The sequence below is a fragment of the Lichenostomus cassidix genome, chromosome 1, assembly GCF_008360975.1.
Source record: "Lichenostomus cassidix isolate B80296 chromosome 1, HeHo_3.0, whole genome shotgun sequence".
Classification (NCBI taxonomy): Eukaryota; Metazoa; Chordata; class Aves; order Passeriformes; family Meliphagidae; genus Lichenostomus; species Lichenostomus cassidix.
This window is the reverse complement of record NC_139479.1, coordinates 77346931-77362411: the sequence shown is the minus strand read 5'-3', so window position 1 is coordinate 77362411 and position 15481 is coordinate 77346931. Positions and strand designations below refer to the sequence as shown.

At 42.3% G+C, this 15481-nt stretch overlaps 1 protein-coding gene across 3 annotated transcripts in view; it reads right to left on the bottom strand.

Moving 5' to 3' along the window:
• The window catches only part of MTMR2 (myotubularin related protein 2), a 60434-nt gene that overhangs the window by 22004 nt on the left and 22949 nt on the right, over positions 1-15481 (bottom strand). For 2 of the 3 annotated variants that reach the window (XM_085064668.1, XM_085064678.1), the window contains exon 3: positions 1374-1449. The exons of the other annotated variant lie outside the window; for it this stretch is intronic. In XM_085064668.1, the coding sequence (XP_084920794.1) occupies positions 1374-1449 (76 nt within the window). The remainder of the gene's footprint in view (positions 1-1373; positions 1450-15481) is intronic. 3 annotated transcript variants of the gene reach the window in all.

The window sequence follows — 15481 nt, the reverse complement described above, 5'->3', positions numbered from 1 at the left end:
GGCTTGTCTGACCTTAACCCTGCCACAGCTGTATGATTTCAGCAGTCTCTACTTGATAAACAGGGATCTCCAAGGCATTAAAGTGCTTCACTGTTTGTGAGAATGAATGCCAGGTATAATAGAGAGGTTGTAGCAGCGCTATCACCACGGGAAAGCCTAATGAGCTCAGTCTTTGGTATGTATAAGAGAATACATATGGGAGAAAGAAACTGGAAACCAGATTTACTAATTCCCCTGCTTGTGGAATTCCTGTCTTTTACAGGCCAATCTTACCCTAGATTATTGGGTTGGCTGAAAATATTTTTTCTTCCCTTCCCTGTAAAATATAAGGAGAATTACATTTGCCTTTCTTCACACTTTTAACAGGAAACAATTATTGCTGATGAATAACAAAGATTTCCTTTTTGCTGCCTTTAAATTCTTGCTGGAACAGGCAGCTCCTGTCTGGGCTACTCCAAAAGCCACCCAGTCTTATAGATTTACATGGCTCATCACACCATTTGCCAACAAATAAAACAATGGTAACTCTGACCTCTTAAACCATTCTCCAGGAACCCTTCAAAATACTGCCTCACTGTCAGAGCTAACTGTGTCTGTGGAGTGAGTTAGATATCAGTCTGCAGTGCATGGTTGGAGTATGAGTTCAAAGACCTTGGGAAAGAAGTTGAGAAAAAGATTAATCATTGAGGTGGGTTGTTTGGAGGTTTTTTTGCTTGTTTTTATATTGTTGTTGTTGGGTGCATGTTTTTTGTGAGCTATTTTCAGGTTTTGGGTTTTGATTTTTTATGTTTAGGACTGAAGTTGCACTCTTCCATATTATCTTAAGAGGAAGGCAACATATTCAAAAAGTGAATGCAAAATCTTTCACAGAAAATTAATCAAGAGGCTTACTCAAGCCTTCAGAATGGAGAGCATCAGCAAATCTGATGTATGTCAAAACATCTGGATGAAAAAAGAAAAAACCCATCCCCCATCACAGTAAGTTCCCTGCAAAAGCACTGTATCCTTTCCTAGAGTCCATGACAGATTTAACACACAACTGTGCTGTGTCAGCCTAAGTAGTTACCCTGTGGCAAGGACAAACTGAAACAGTCAATCCATGTCCTCTCAGGAGGCAGCAAATGCAGAGCTCCATAACCCACCCATCATTCATGGTAGGGGCTTTGAATTGCTTTGTATTTGGTATGTGCTAAAAGGAGACACAGCTACCTTGGCCCATGTGATGTGCAATAGCTCAATTAATGAAACAACCTGATCATGGTTCCCTAAACATCTGCACTTTGCTCTTGTTGGTCAGTGACCGCCAAGATATTTTGCTCTATGGATATTCTACTGTCTGTCAGCAAACAATAAGGAATTTCCTCTTCACGTACCCATGTCTTTAATTGTTTCCCCAGGAAGCAAAGGTGGCTCTTCCATTTCAGCCAATTTATTAGCCTCCCTCAGGACCTAGGCAAAAGACAAAAGTGCAAAAGGAAATTCATTATCTTTTCATAAACCAAGAAGTTTACACTTACGGGTCAACAGTATCAAGGCCAACAAATATTCAAAGATCTTGAAGTACTGCCTAGTGTCTCAGCCTCTTCAGAGGTCATCACCAGGCTCTATGCTTTGGCAGCACACTTCCCAGGTGTCCTTTCATGCTCCAACCTTCTCCTGCCCAGACCACCATCACAAGTCAAATTCTCTCACAGTTCTGTACAGACCCAAAGGAATCAGTTTCTTTCCCAGCTCAAGTGCTCAGCAATTACCACAATGCTATCAACTATTCAGCAGAGCAATCTCTAATTTACACTGAGGAAAGCTGAAAAGGACACCTTGGTCACTCCATTGTCTTCAGTGAGGGTGCCACAGCTGCAAAAGTCCTGACTTCACTCAGTTACAAAGGTACTGTTTTGATAGGCATATATAGGAGGTACAGTTTTGATTTCTTTTTTTTTTCTGGCTGCCAAGTGACCCCTTCTTCACTTCCCTTTAGGTTCACGTTATACCACAGGATATACCACATGACTTCTCAGACCTATGATTGCATTTACACAAGGGTTTTCACAAGAACTCTGCTATCATGAGCACATGGACATTTTAGGAAAGCATGGCTGTAATTAGGAAAGCATAAACTGAAGCCTAAACCTATAACAACTAGGAGAGAAAAGCAAATATAAGTGATTAAGATCAAGGCTAAGTCTGTATGGCCAAATGCAGATAGATTTAACCCTGTTGTCCATGCCTTGAACTGGACAAATGACCATAATCACAGCAGTACAGTTTGATCAGCCTCTTAACACAGAGGGCAGGTAAGTTAGTCCAGACTCTGCCTCACGCTACAGCAACTACAAAACTTTTTGTTCAAGGCTGGCGTGTGTCCCACCTGGTAAAGACAAGCAGAGGGAGCTCATTGCTGCTCACAACTGAATGTGCAGGCTTGCCCAAAATGTTTTCTTTATCATAATGCAAGGAAAGAGAAAGAATTGCTTCAATTTGGTATCAGGAAATCCCTGCAAAGAAAATTCAAAGACACAGCCTGAAGCGGCATTCTAGAACCTGACACGTCTGTGGTCAACTTTCATGTAGGATCAAGCCAGAGGGAGAGCCTCAGGGAAGACAAATTCCCTAAACTATGCAAAAAAAATTGGAAACAAACCCAAAGAAAGCCCTTGCCACAATAAGAGCACATTCCAGCATTTTCACACAACAGATTGATGCATAGATGAAAAGATTAACAAGATCAAAGCCTTCTTGAGAACAAGATGTACATTTTTAAAAATGCATTCAAAAGACTCTTAGGAAAAAAAATTAATAATAAAAGCAAGAACAGTCCCGGCTTCCTAACAGAAGCCTCACAACTGCACCCACTTAGACCAGGTCTTACCAGGGAGGCTGCCAGAGCAGCTGGGCTGGAGTCCACAGGATGAGTAAGAAGAGGTCACCACTGGCAGAACTCACACTGGCAGCAACTTGCCAGAAAGCTTCTCTTCCCCCACATCAGCAGTATCAGTAAAAATAAGGTTTTGCTGGTATAATGAGCAGAAATCAATGTTGAGGACTTCTTGTCAGCACAGCTGTGTTGGCCAAAGATCACACACCCCATCAAAGCCCTGACTGAGGGCCTCCCCGACAAAAGCCTGTGATGTAGACCCACTCTCAACTCCTGTGGGTCCAATTTTGTGCTTGAGTAACAGCCCTGAAATTAGCAGGATAACATCTGGATTATGATGAATGAGATGAAGGCTTCTGGATAATTAGCCCATAAGTGGTGGTCATCTTTTTGGCCTTTTATCTTGGAAGGACATTAGTGAAAATACTCGGCATGTTCAGAACAGCATCACAGCTTCTTTGAGAAGGTCTGTACCCCACACGGGCAGCAGCTGCTGCCAGGATCACTTCGGTCAACAGCTGGACTCGCTGCTCTCCTGCAGATGTCAGCAGGAGCACATCCAGCAGTAAACATTTGGGGGACTGGGTTGTATCTTCAGCCAAAACAAACATGAGGTAAGATACACAGAAAGCACTTGGTATGACAAATATCTGCCGAGATGGCAGAGGTGGGCAGTGCTCAGGTGGGTTTGAAACACTGTCCTGCACGTGGGGGAGAAGAGAAAGGAATAGGCAAGCAGTATGAAAGACAAGGACCTCCATGTCAACATCATTCTGTAAAGACAAGGTTGAAAGCCTTTTCAATTTAAAAACTGTCTCTTCTAAGTCTAATAAAATCCATCTGCTCGCTCACACTTCTCTGAAATGTCCCTAGGGTCAGAGGAAAGGGTTAGCAATCCAAACCCGTGCTCACTTCAACATAGGGCAGCAGACAGCTGGCTTCCTGGAAGCACAGCACTTCAAGGTCAGACTCCTTGCCTCCCCTCTTATTATTTCTTTCTTTTTTGCTACAGTCTTGAGTACTAAACCCATTTTCACCACACCTCGAGTGACTTCAGCACAATACCAATCTCAGGTAACACAGCACTGACTCCATGATGATTTCAAAGTCAGTGCAAGCACATAACCCCTGGACAACAGTTATCCTTCCCAAGAGGCTGAGACAGACATGGTCAGAAAGTCCAGGACAGATACCTCTTTGTTGTGCCAGTCTATGCACTATCTGCCCTGCACAAGATTTTGAATGAGCCTCTAGATGGAACATGAACACTTGAAACTCATCCTGGCAGAAAGCAAGAAATGAATGGTAGGCATTTTCCTGAAATCCACCTCCGTCAATAGCTCCTTAAAATTGATTCGGGGAAATGCAATCTGTGTGGGGCTGAAAATGTAGGCAGCGGGCACAGGACAAGACATCTGTGGCACCACTGAAGGACAGAGGCTGGCAGCAGGTAAGAAAAGTGGGTGGGTAAGAGGAGTTTTGGAAACAGATCAAGGAGAAAGAATGGTATGGGACAATGCACATGAAGCTCTGAGATGACGTCAATATCATAGATGGGCCCTTTGCTCCTTACGTGACTAAGGAGATGACATGAAAAGCCCTTCCATCTTACTGCCATCCTCCTCTCCCCCTCAAAATCCAAAAATGGTTCATTAAACTGTGAGAAAAATCTTTTTTTGTACACTAGCCTATTTTCAAGACTCTAAAAATAACACTGCTGGGCCCAAATTTAGCCCTCTGCAAACCTCACAAAATTAAATTAAGAGACGAGGAAGCAGGGAAGGGAGCCAGGGACACGACTGCGGCAGCCTGGCTGCAGGGGGGAGACAGCAGCTGCTGGTAACTAAATGCTATTGAGGCAGGTACCACCTGCAGCTGAAATGTCCCCCCTCTGTGTGCCTCAGCCTTTTATATTGTTCAGTAGGAATAAAACCAAAGAGTTCTTAGAGATCTGCAATGAAGAGCACAGCCAGAGGGAGCGAATCATTATTACTTAGGAACAGGACCACGATGACATAGAGTCACACACAGCTCTTTCTCTCACAATCATCACCAAGATGGTTTCCGTAAGAAACAGATACAATGACCAAATAAAAGTAGAATACTTTGCCTTGCCTCTAAGTTCAACAAGTTATCTCTTCCCCACAAAAATGTTAGGCTTGGTAACTGAATCTCTGGAGGAATGAAGTTGCATTACACACCAGAACAGCCTTTATTTCTGTCTTCTTTTACCAAGTAACATCATCTACCCATCCCACCTGCCAGCAGCTCTCTCTCTAGATGAAATACCTCTCTAGGAGTCTGAGAATGGGACTGCCTTAGAAACTAAACACAAGTCCTGCTCTCAGCTCACAGGGTGTGAGAACTGCATGCCACCACCTACCTTTGTCCTCTGCTCAAGCAGCGACTTGGCAGAACAAACCCACACTGCTACATTTAACAACTGCTTCTCTACTCCAGAATTCCACCTTGTGTTAGCTCCAGCACAGTCACTCCTGGCTGAAGGTGCAGAGCTCTCTCATGCCCTCCCAATACTGCACCCAAGACAGGGAAACTGCTGCTTTGTTGAGGCAACCTCTAGATCTGAGCAACAAAATTATCATCTCCTTTGCTTGCATGTATGGGGTCAGAGAAAGAGGTTTAGGTCCTGCTAAAAAGGTAAGACTGCTGTGATTCAGGTTACTGCAGTTCTGGCAAGTCCCTCCAACCACATGTTCACACTTCCTCCTAACACAGCAGCCAGAATGCTGCTACAAAAATCCCTCTTCTGGCTGATGTCCCTACATAATTCGTGCATGCAGCTCATCCTGAGCAGCTGCAGCCAACCCAGGATGGTACAGAGTTGAACTGCAAGCAAACTCTGTGTACAGGGTCTTAGAGGTCTGTGCATCGCAGAACACTGCTCCAGAAGGACTTGAGAAAGTACAAGAGACTCTGAGAAGGTACAAGAGACTCTGAATTCAGGGTTTGTTTTTTTGCCCACGAACAAAACAGCTGATGTGTTTTCATCTTGTATTGCCTAGTGAGGTGCTTGCCTACCAGCAATGCTGCACAGCCCAGCTGACAACCCCCATCCTGCTCTGGCTGAGGCTGAGCCAGCACTGCCTCCTCCTACCCACCCTGCCAGTGCTGTTGTTGCTTCCGTGTCTACTTCAGTCAAGACACCCTTTATGTCCACTTTACAGCTTTTACAATGGAAGTTTTTCCATAAATTGGATCATTTTGCCAGGACTAGCTTAGGGTGTGACTACAGGAGTGAACGTGTAAAGCCTGGGCAAGAGAGAGGGAGCAGCTCGGACCAGCCAGGGGGAGAGTAACTTTATCCCTGGACACTGCACAAGCCTCCTGATAGCAAAGATGCATGAGGAGAGCACCCAAGGTCTTCTCCTAGCCGTTTTCTAGTTATTCTCTTTTACTTTCTCCTAAATATTTGAGTCTTGAAACCCACAAAGGTCAGATTGTTTGGCTTCATGCAACTTAAGGGGAGACAGGTTTGTGTTACCAAATTGTTGTGCAAGAGTTTTCCCAAGTCTGCAGAGATTCTTCTATCCTTAATCACAATAAAAATGAGCAAAAGGAATCTTTTTTGGCTTAGACAATATTAAAATGTACCCTTTTTGCAATTTTTTTTCCTCTGAGTTAATCTCTCCTTGGTAACCTCCTACACACTCCAAGTCACTTTGCACATTTTGAACAGAGTTGTTATGCATGAAGCCACAGCACTGGTACGACACGTTCAACCCGACAGCATGAACATGAACACCTTGCTCCTGTATTACTCCTTTCCTCAAAACCATGTCTGCTCCATCTACTGAGAAGACAAGCTCTCCAAGCTGGGAACTGCTTTTGTTCCAGCTACACACAGTCCAATTTTATGTTTCCTGTAGCAGGAAGGCAGTCTCTTAACTGGTCCCTTGACATAAACATATAAAACCTGCCTGTACAGACAAACATTACACACACAAAATCTCTTTGCTTCTGCAGCCCCTGAACTCACAGATTCGGCACATCTATGTCTACCTCATGAGCATGCACTGGTCAGCAGCAACAGGTGAAATATATGCTGCAGGGACAAGAACGTGCATGCTGTATGTGTGCAAGAACATACAGAGAGAATGAGTAGAGTTTAAAAAATATGTATCTTTTCAAATCGGGTGTGAAATATGGAGTTGAAACTCAACAGACAAGTGACAGGTTTTATCTCCTACAGAAAAATATCTCTCTGATACTTCTCATTTAAAGGACTACCTGGGAATATTCTGATTGTACTTAACATATCTAAACCTTCCTTCACTCCCTCTTTAATGCCTTTGTCTCAAGAAATGGAAAATTATTAAATACCCTCCTTAATCAGCATTTTTGCCACTTTGCAGGCATGGTAGTCAGTAAACTGCAGGAATATCAATTTCACCTAAAACTGGAGATCTACATCTGCACTGGTCACCCTGGGCACTCTGTAGCAGTCAGTGGAAAGCAGGATACCTAGGAGATGCACCTTTAGGATAAGTACCCTTTTTCCTACTGAAGGCTAACAACTAGGGTAAAGGAAGGTCAGTGCAAATCTGGAAGGGCAAATCCCAACCCTGGTCCTTCCTTGTTCTGATTGGGTCAGCATAGCAAAACCCAATCTCCTGGACATCCCCAAACTGAGTAGTCATATCCTATGCTTTGCAGAGACATACAAACGTGCTGTGTGCAGAGGGGCAGCAGGGAATGAGCCAAATCAGATACAAATACTGCATGAATTTCATTTAAAAAGGCATGACTCCAAAGCTTGTAGGACAGGTTGTCTTAGCTGAGGTATAAAAGACAGCTTTTGTGTCAGAGCTGGCTCTTGTCTGCTGTCACAAAGAGCCACAAAAGAGAAGTCAGCCTTGCTGCAAAGACTTAGCCATAAGATTACTTTTATGTACTTGATTATTTTATTAACTTTGTTTATTAATTAAGAGCAAAACATATACACTTACATAACCAATGCTTCTCTGCTTTAAATACCTTTTGGGAGTCTCAATGTTGACCTATTCTTTCCCCTGAATTGCCCTGCCACTCCATCCTTTTCTTCTTTCATGGATGTTTCCATCAGTCAGTCAACAAAGGACAGTGCCACTATGGCAGGTGCATCAAGATTTATCATTACTCCAATGATGGTGTAAAAATGTCTGCATCAAAACAGAGAAGCTCTTTCCATTCATCCCAGAAAAAAATCCCCAGAGAGGTGTAATTTTGTCCAGCTGACACTGACAGAAGCTGCAGAACTGACACAAATCTGTGCAGAACCAAGACGAGTATGCTTCTTTAGCACCGTTTTTCATAGGTGCATAGGTTTCTTCTCTAAATGCAACATTTCTAACAACAGGAGGAAGGGCACATTTTTCCTAGCATTTCACTGCTAAGGTGCTTCTATCCTCTCTATTAGCAGGACCACGGAACAGAAGCCGTGCTTACTTGACTGCAAACACTGCACTACTTTGAGAATTTCAGCTGCCATTTATGGCTATTTCAAGTGTACTTGGAGAAGATTTATGTGCTAAGAATCCTACTGGAAATGCAATAAAACATAAATCAAGCAAGTAAATGGACTTTGTTGATTATTTTTGAATCATTAAGAATACCACAGCAGAAAGACTACGGGAGAAAACAGAAATATCTCTGCCTGATTGAGGCACAGGGACTTTTCTGAGGATTTTGACCAGATGGCTTGAAAAACTATGTTAGAGACATTCAGAGCTGCAAGATATTAATTGCAGAGAAATGCTTTATGTCTTATTCCTTTGGGATATTAAAAGTTCAAAGGGGAAAAGACAAAACACTATGGACACATATCATTTCAGAAGAGTACACAAAGAATCAAATATACTGTCCAAAGACCACATCAAGCCCATTCAGCTCCTAAGAGAGCTTGGCCAAAGGCAGCCTCCTGGCTTGGTTAAAAAAACCACAAGAGGTACTTATGTTATCAAAAAATGTTCTGACAACAGATCACGTATTACACTACTCTAAAGACAGTCATAACATACAAAGTACACTGCAACTGCCTTTTAACTATGCCTTCCTGACACAACTAAAAAAACAAATCACAAACTGGGATATCTACCTACCATATATATATTGAGAAAGCATAAAAGGCCTTGAGAAAGAACTTGCTTACTTACCACTGTCTTGAAAATCTTTAAAAAGAAGTTGAAGATTATTGTGTTTTAAGAAAAGAAATAGAGTCCCCAAAGTAATATAAAGGGATGCCTCTGCAGGAGGAAGGAGCCACCATGCAGTGTTTCCCTGGGGTTTTCTGCTTTGTTTTTTCCACTATGTTCTTCTCCAGTCAGACCCGAATGTCCAGTGACAAAGAACAGCCTCTCTGGGTTCTCTGGGCTGGTGAATCTCCTGGGCCCTCGCTGCACAGCTACAAGGCAAGGCTTAGAAGCTCAAAGGAACACATTGTTGAGGGCCACTCGTTCAACCACGGCTGGCTTGTCTCTTCAAGTTTGTATGGGTTGGTGCCTCAAGACAATTCTCTCATTAGGCTCTGACAGAAAGTCGTCATTGACTCAATGCTCTCTGGCACAGAAGGTTGCAGATATTATCTATTCAGACAAGTCCAACATTTTTTAATACAGAACCTTCTACAGTGCCAAGGGTTCCACATACGTCTCAAACCACAGAGGCTCAAACCAGCCTCTGTTCTCCATGGGCTGCTCAAAAACTTTGGACAGCACATTAGCCTGACTCTATCCTTTATTCTTACTGAATTTTGTTTAGCAAACAACATATATGTGAAAGAAAAGATTAAAAGCTTCAAGGAAACCATTAAACTAATTCAGTGAAGTTCATATCATTGGTCTTAGTGACAGAAAAACACTCAGACCAAAACCAGAGTTATAAAATAAGTCACAGAATTCTACCTCCGCTACCAAGAACTTCACTTTTGAGTCTGACACAGCTAATTACATAGTTATAATGAGAAAACAATCATACAGAGGGGGAAAAAATATGTTTCATTCCGTGCAAAAACATCCACAGAAAATCAAATCTTGGCAGGCACTGCATGCAATCACAAATCCATGTACTCCCTTTAAATACCATGCTTGTTCATTCCTGCCTGATCTGTCCTCCAATTTACAAAACTGTAACAGGGGGCAGCAGGGGAAACCACCTCTTACCTGGTTTTACTCAACAAAAGAAAAATTCTTGCACTTTGTAGCTAGGAGAAATATGGCAGTTGATTAGGAAGAGATGAAAATATTTTTGAGAACATATGAAGGCCATTTGCTTATTCTCCTTAGTTTTCCATTCCTAATAGGTGGCAATCATAAACGCTTCCAGAGGTTTCTTTCACTGCGCATTACTCCATATTCAAGTATGTAGGTACCTCTAGATAAGAAAAATTAGCAATGTTTGCTGTCTTTGCTCTTTTCTAACTAGATGAGCACTTAGGGAGTATTATTTCCATCTACAGGAGACAGAAAACTGACTGCATCTGGCTTTTCCTCCTATCTAAGTTGCATGAAATCAGTATTTTTCAACCCAGAGGTTGGGTACTCTGTGGGCTTGTTTCCTAGAAAGGAAGGGGGAGGTGCAGAAAAGGACTTACTGGGGAGAAGTGCAAGGAGATGACCAAGATTTTGCATCTCTTGGGATACTTTAAAATGAAAATTATTATAATTCTTATGAAATATGCAGCATTTACTATAAACTGGAGTCCTCAAAAAATGTGGCAATGGCAAGGGCTAAATTCCAGTCACTGACAGGGCTGTCCTGGTATGACCATGCTTATGGACAAGAGCATCATTCATTCTCCAGAACCAGTGCTTTGTGCCTTTGCTCATCAACAGCTTAATGCTCCAAAGAAAGAAAGCCCATTTCCCACAGACACACACACGCAATTCATATGGTCAAAATCAGAATTTCAAGATAGTTAAAATACGTTTCCCTGTAAGACTTCCTTACTTCTCTTCTGCTGCTCTTTAAGTCCCCTTGTTTGACACCTTTGATAACATAAAGCACTGCCTGTTCTTGGATTTGGCCCTTGGACTTCATCCCTGTGTACAAAGGGACCTATGGAAGTACTACTGGCAGGTCAGGTAAGGGCCACTGCTTGCCTGCATAGCTTCTACCCCTGTACACCCACAAAAACGTGAAGTGCACCTCCGTGTGAGAACATAACTAAGCAGTGATGCAGAGATATGTACAGTCAAGTCTTCACATAGTGACAGTAAAAAGATGAACAGTTTATTCAATTTCACTGCTGTATCACCACCTCACATCTCGCCAAGTGTTTTGTGACCACAGGTCAATTACCTTCACCATCTGGTGGCTCATGCAATACAGTCTGTAACTTAATAGCAGCCACAGTCCAGTGCACCGGGAAGGAAAGCTCCCAATACATGAGACATCTTTGCATTTGCTATGAATTAATCTGCTTACAGGCAGTCCCATGCAAAGAGTCAAGGGCTAGTCCGAAACAGGAATATTTATCCCCATATATTATCATAGAGCTGACTGGCAGGGCAGAAAGTCTTCAACTACCATGGAGGAGCTTCGGCAGAGGTTTTGTCATGATTTAGTGCTTCCAAGCTAGCATCACTCACTGACTGAGAAGTCCCTTAAAATCAAAACTGAAAAACATTGCTTAAATGAGTGCTTAGAGTTTAAAACGTTATGTCACTCTCTAAACCCAGCTCTTGTTGAACATGTGTTACACATAACCAAAGCCTGACACACTTCCTGCATTGGCAGAGAGATAGTAATGGAAAAGCTCACTGAGGCTAGTTTTAGTGATTTACAGCAAAGGATGGAGGGGGGAGATCACATCTTTCTTCAATATGTTTTTCTACTAACAATATACGTCTCAACATAAAACTACTCTAAGCTAAAGCACTAAAGCTAGAATAAAGCAAGACAAAGGTGGCAGAGTCAGTGACTGGCATTTCAGTTAATCCTGCCCAACATCACCTGAGGGACAGGATTTACCTCGATTTTGTAAGTCTGTATCTGGAGAGTTTACTCTGCACTCTCTCCACAGTCAGAAGAGAAACACATTAGGTTCTCAAAAGAGACAAAACTGCACCTTTACTGGAGCCCAGTTAAAGCTGGGATCCACAGAAATCACTTGCTGCCCCTCAAAGTGTGTTCCCAACATCTGCACCAAGCACTTCTCTAGCTCAGCTCCATGACATTCTCACCTAGCATGGGCATATCCTTAAAGTTGAGATAAATCAGATCATAAATTATCTATGTCCTTCCATTGAGTGCAAAGGAATAGTGGTTGGCTAGCTTGAATGCAGACTTATGCCCAAACACATTTAATCCAGGAAACCTAAGGAGACAGCAGTGGTATCCATTTACTGTCTTGGAAGGAAAACACTCCTTCATATACCTTTGGTCATGCACCAGTTATGTATCTTATAAAATAAACCACATGGGATTGTCTCCAGTCTCTGACCATACACACAATAGATAACAAATTAAGGTTACACAAGCTACTCTGCTTCTTCCCATTTCTAACCTTCAAGTCCTGGGAATGCTACAGTAATATTCTTGCATCGCATGTATAAACCCACTGCAAATCCATCAATTCCTTGTATATTAATGAGGAAAATCACAGTGTAGGGAACAAACAGTCATGAAGGATGGCTCATACACTTGTACAGTATTTTGTATGGACTTCAGAGGACTATCAGGAATTGTGGATCTTACTGTTGCCCTCAAAGGGGAGAATGGTTTAGTGGTCACAACAGCAATGCTAACAAAAAAGATCTGAACCATTTTCTGAAGGCTGCACAGCTAAGCAGATGACATATGGATCTACTGTAGTTTCCTTCTTTCTAGACACAAGAAGCAATATAAAGAAAACAACATATGACTCTCCATCCTTTTGTTTAAGCTTTTCCTGTATACAATCCAAAAGCAAACACAATGGGCCTTAACAGATTATCAGGCAAGGGTACTGTTCTTAAGGGAAGTGGCAGCAGGCTCTGCTGGCCATATCCACTGCTTCTCAGCTGCAAATGAACAGGATCCAACCCTTTAATAAGAGATGCTCCAAAGCTTTGAACACGGTAAGCTTCAGGCATTATCCTATAAAGCAACAGCTACCTAAAAATGAAAATCCCTATTGATAAAAGAGCATCAGCAAGAAGACTTAAGTACTATAAAATGCACAGACACATCTCCTCATAAGCACAGGAGAAAATATTGCCTACAGGACTTAGGAGCAAGAAACTCACTGTATTTTACCAACTTCCCAAATCTGTAACAGCTATTTATACACTCCAATCCCTTTGGCAATGTTGGCTTTAAGGTGTTTTTAACATCTCAACCCAAATTACAAAGTATCTATGGATTTCCAGCTCCATTTTCACTTCCAACTACTTCAATTCTGTTCTTGCCTGATCTATAACTTATGTTAAAACATATGGCAGTGTATTTGCTAAAAAATCCCTCCAAAAGTATATACCCTAAATCAAGTCTAAACGGCTTCAGATCTGAGATCAGGAAGGGGGGTGGAAGGAGAACCTAAGAGTGCTTTGTTGTTTTTCTGTTGGGGTTTTGGTTTGTTGTTTTTTTTTTTTCTTCTTCTTTTTTTTTTTTTCCCTATGAAACTAACTGAAGCAGCCAAAAGTTATTTAGAGTTAGTTTATGAAGTGAAAATTCTGTAAACTTTCTACTGGAAAGGCAATTTAATCTCAGTTCCAGATACTGACATGCTCAATATACATTAAAAAAAATAACCCAAACCTTCATAAAGGTTATTATTAAATACTTTGGAGAAAGATTTAGGAAAAATACTGCACATGCATTTAGTAGGAATCCCCAATGGTTGTCTCATTTACCTCATTACACACATGCACGCACACACACAGAGTGTTAATTGCACTCCAAAAGAAAACTGCAGGCACAGACTGCAAGAAATTAGGTGGGTCCTTCCCCTGGTTCCCTCCTCCCAATGGACGCCTACTATTCTTCTAAAAATTCCCCACAGAAAAAGAGAGTGCTAATTGTAGCTATCACAAAGTGTTTTTCCATTGTCACAGAAATTCAATTCCTAAATTTGAGCCAATGCACACGCAGAGGCAGAGACCAAATAGAGGTAGGAGTGATGGTGAATCCACGTAGCAATTCACTCTAGCAGGAAAAATTTAAACACACAACAAGATCACAATCCCATAACTGGCATATCCACATCAATATCCTGAAAAGCTTATTTTCAGCCTCTTAAAGCTAGCTGATGCAACACCTTCCTGTGAGAACACCACATAGCCTAGGCACTTGCCTCCCATACCACAGAGCTACCACAAAATCTATCAGTTCCCTCTTCGGGGCTTGTTCTCTTAGGTTCTTCCAGGAACAATGTGGGACCTCTTTTTGTCCCACAGTAATGAGATGCTTAGCTCAAATCTCAGTACCTGGTAACACTTGGGAGTTCGTGCTGTCTTGTGCCAATCAATATGCACAAGACACTCAGGCTGGTAAGGAAAGAGCTAGAGCAGAGAACACTCTTGTGCCACTGTATCAGTTAATAGTATTGCCTCATCTGCAGTATCCAAGCTAAGTCCAAATCTCAGAAATAACAAAGAAAATAGCAAAAACAATCAGGACCTTAAAAAATCTCTCACAGGACTGACTTTCAAAGCTTGCGGAACTGTTACACGACAGAGATGTCAATTTGAAGGACAAAGAATGACAAGCCTAGGGAAGAAACATTCATCATCCTTGACTTAAGACATGAAAGAAACTGGCATTATCTGACCACCACTCATAATAACTGTTCCCTTTTGGAGCTGGCACCAGGCTCCAAGAGGAAGCCCAGGGAGCAAACAGTAACACACTAGCACTGACAGTGATTGATTTGAGGACAGATGGTGGGTCTGCAGTTGCACTGGCAATACCAACACGAGAAGCTGCCCAGAGGTAGAGAACAGATCTTCATCTGACCTCCCAGGGCTGCTCTCCAGCATCACACACACAGGAATGAAGAGCAAAATGATGAATGCATGAGTTCCTGTAGGAGAATTAAGTCAACCTGTAGTAGTGGAAATGTCCCTTTCTCCCTACACTCTAATACAGAAGCATGGGAATGCATTTTCTCTAGCTCTGCCTACCACTGACAAGCAGCCACTCGAGTGTAAAGGCACAGCCCAGCTTTACACCTACACAGCTGCAACATAGCCACTCACACCACCTCTGCAAGAGTGAGCTTTGGGTGAAGCACAGAAGGCTTGTGCTGAATTGTGTTCACACAGAGTTGATGCAGGTGAAGAGCAAGAAGCATTTTGCCAGCAGAAGCAGGTGCTCACACTTTGCCTGCAGTGACTTCATTGTAAATAAGTAATTCTCTGCTTCACCATCTCTCCTGAAACACCATGCTAAAATGAAAGAGGAGCAGCATTTGTGCTAACCCAGGCAGAACTTCAGATTGCTTAGAAATAAAAAAAGAAGGCAGGCTGTGAAGAAATCACTCTGCAAATTACGGGAACTGTGGCACAGCATGAAATTATGGGCTTCTGATGGCCTCCATGAATATATAGGCATCTTCTGCTTAGAAAAAATATGTCATGCAGCAAAGTGAACATTCCTCTGTGGACACTGTTTTTGATTGCTGGTGGGTAC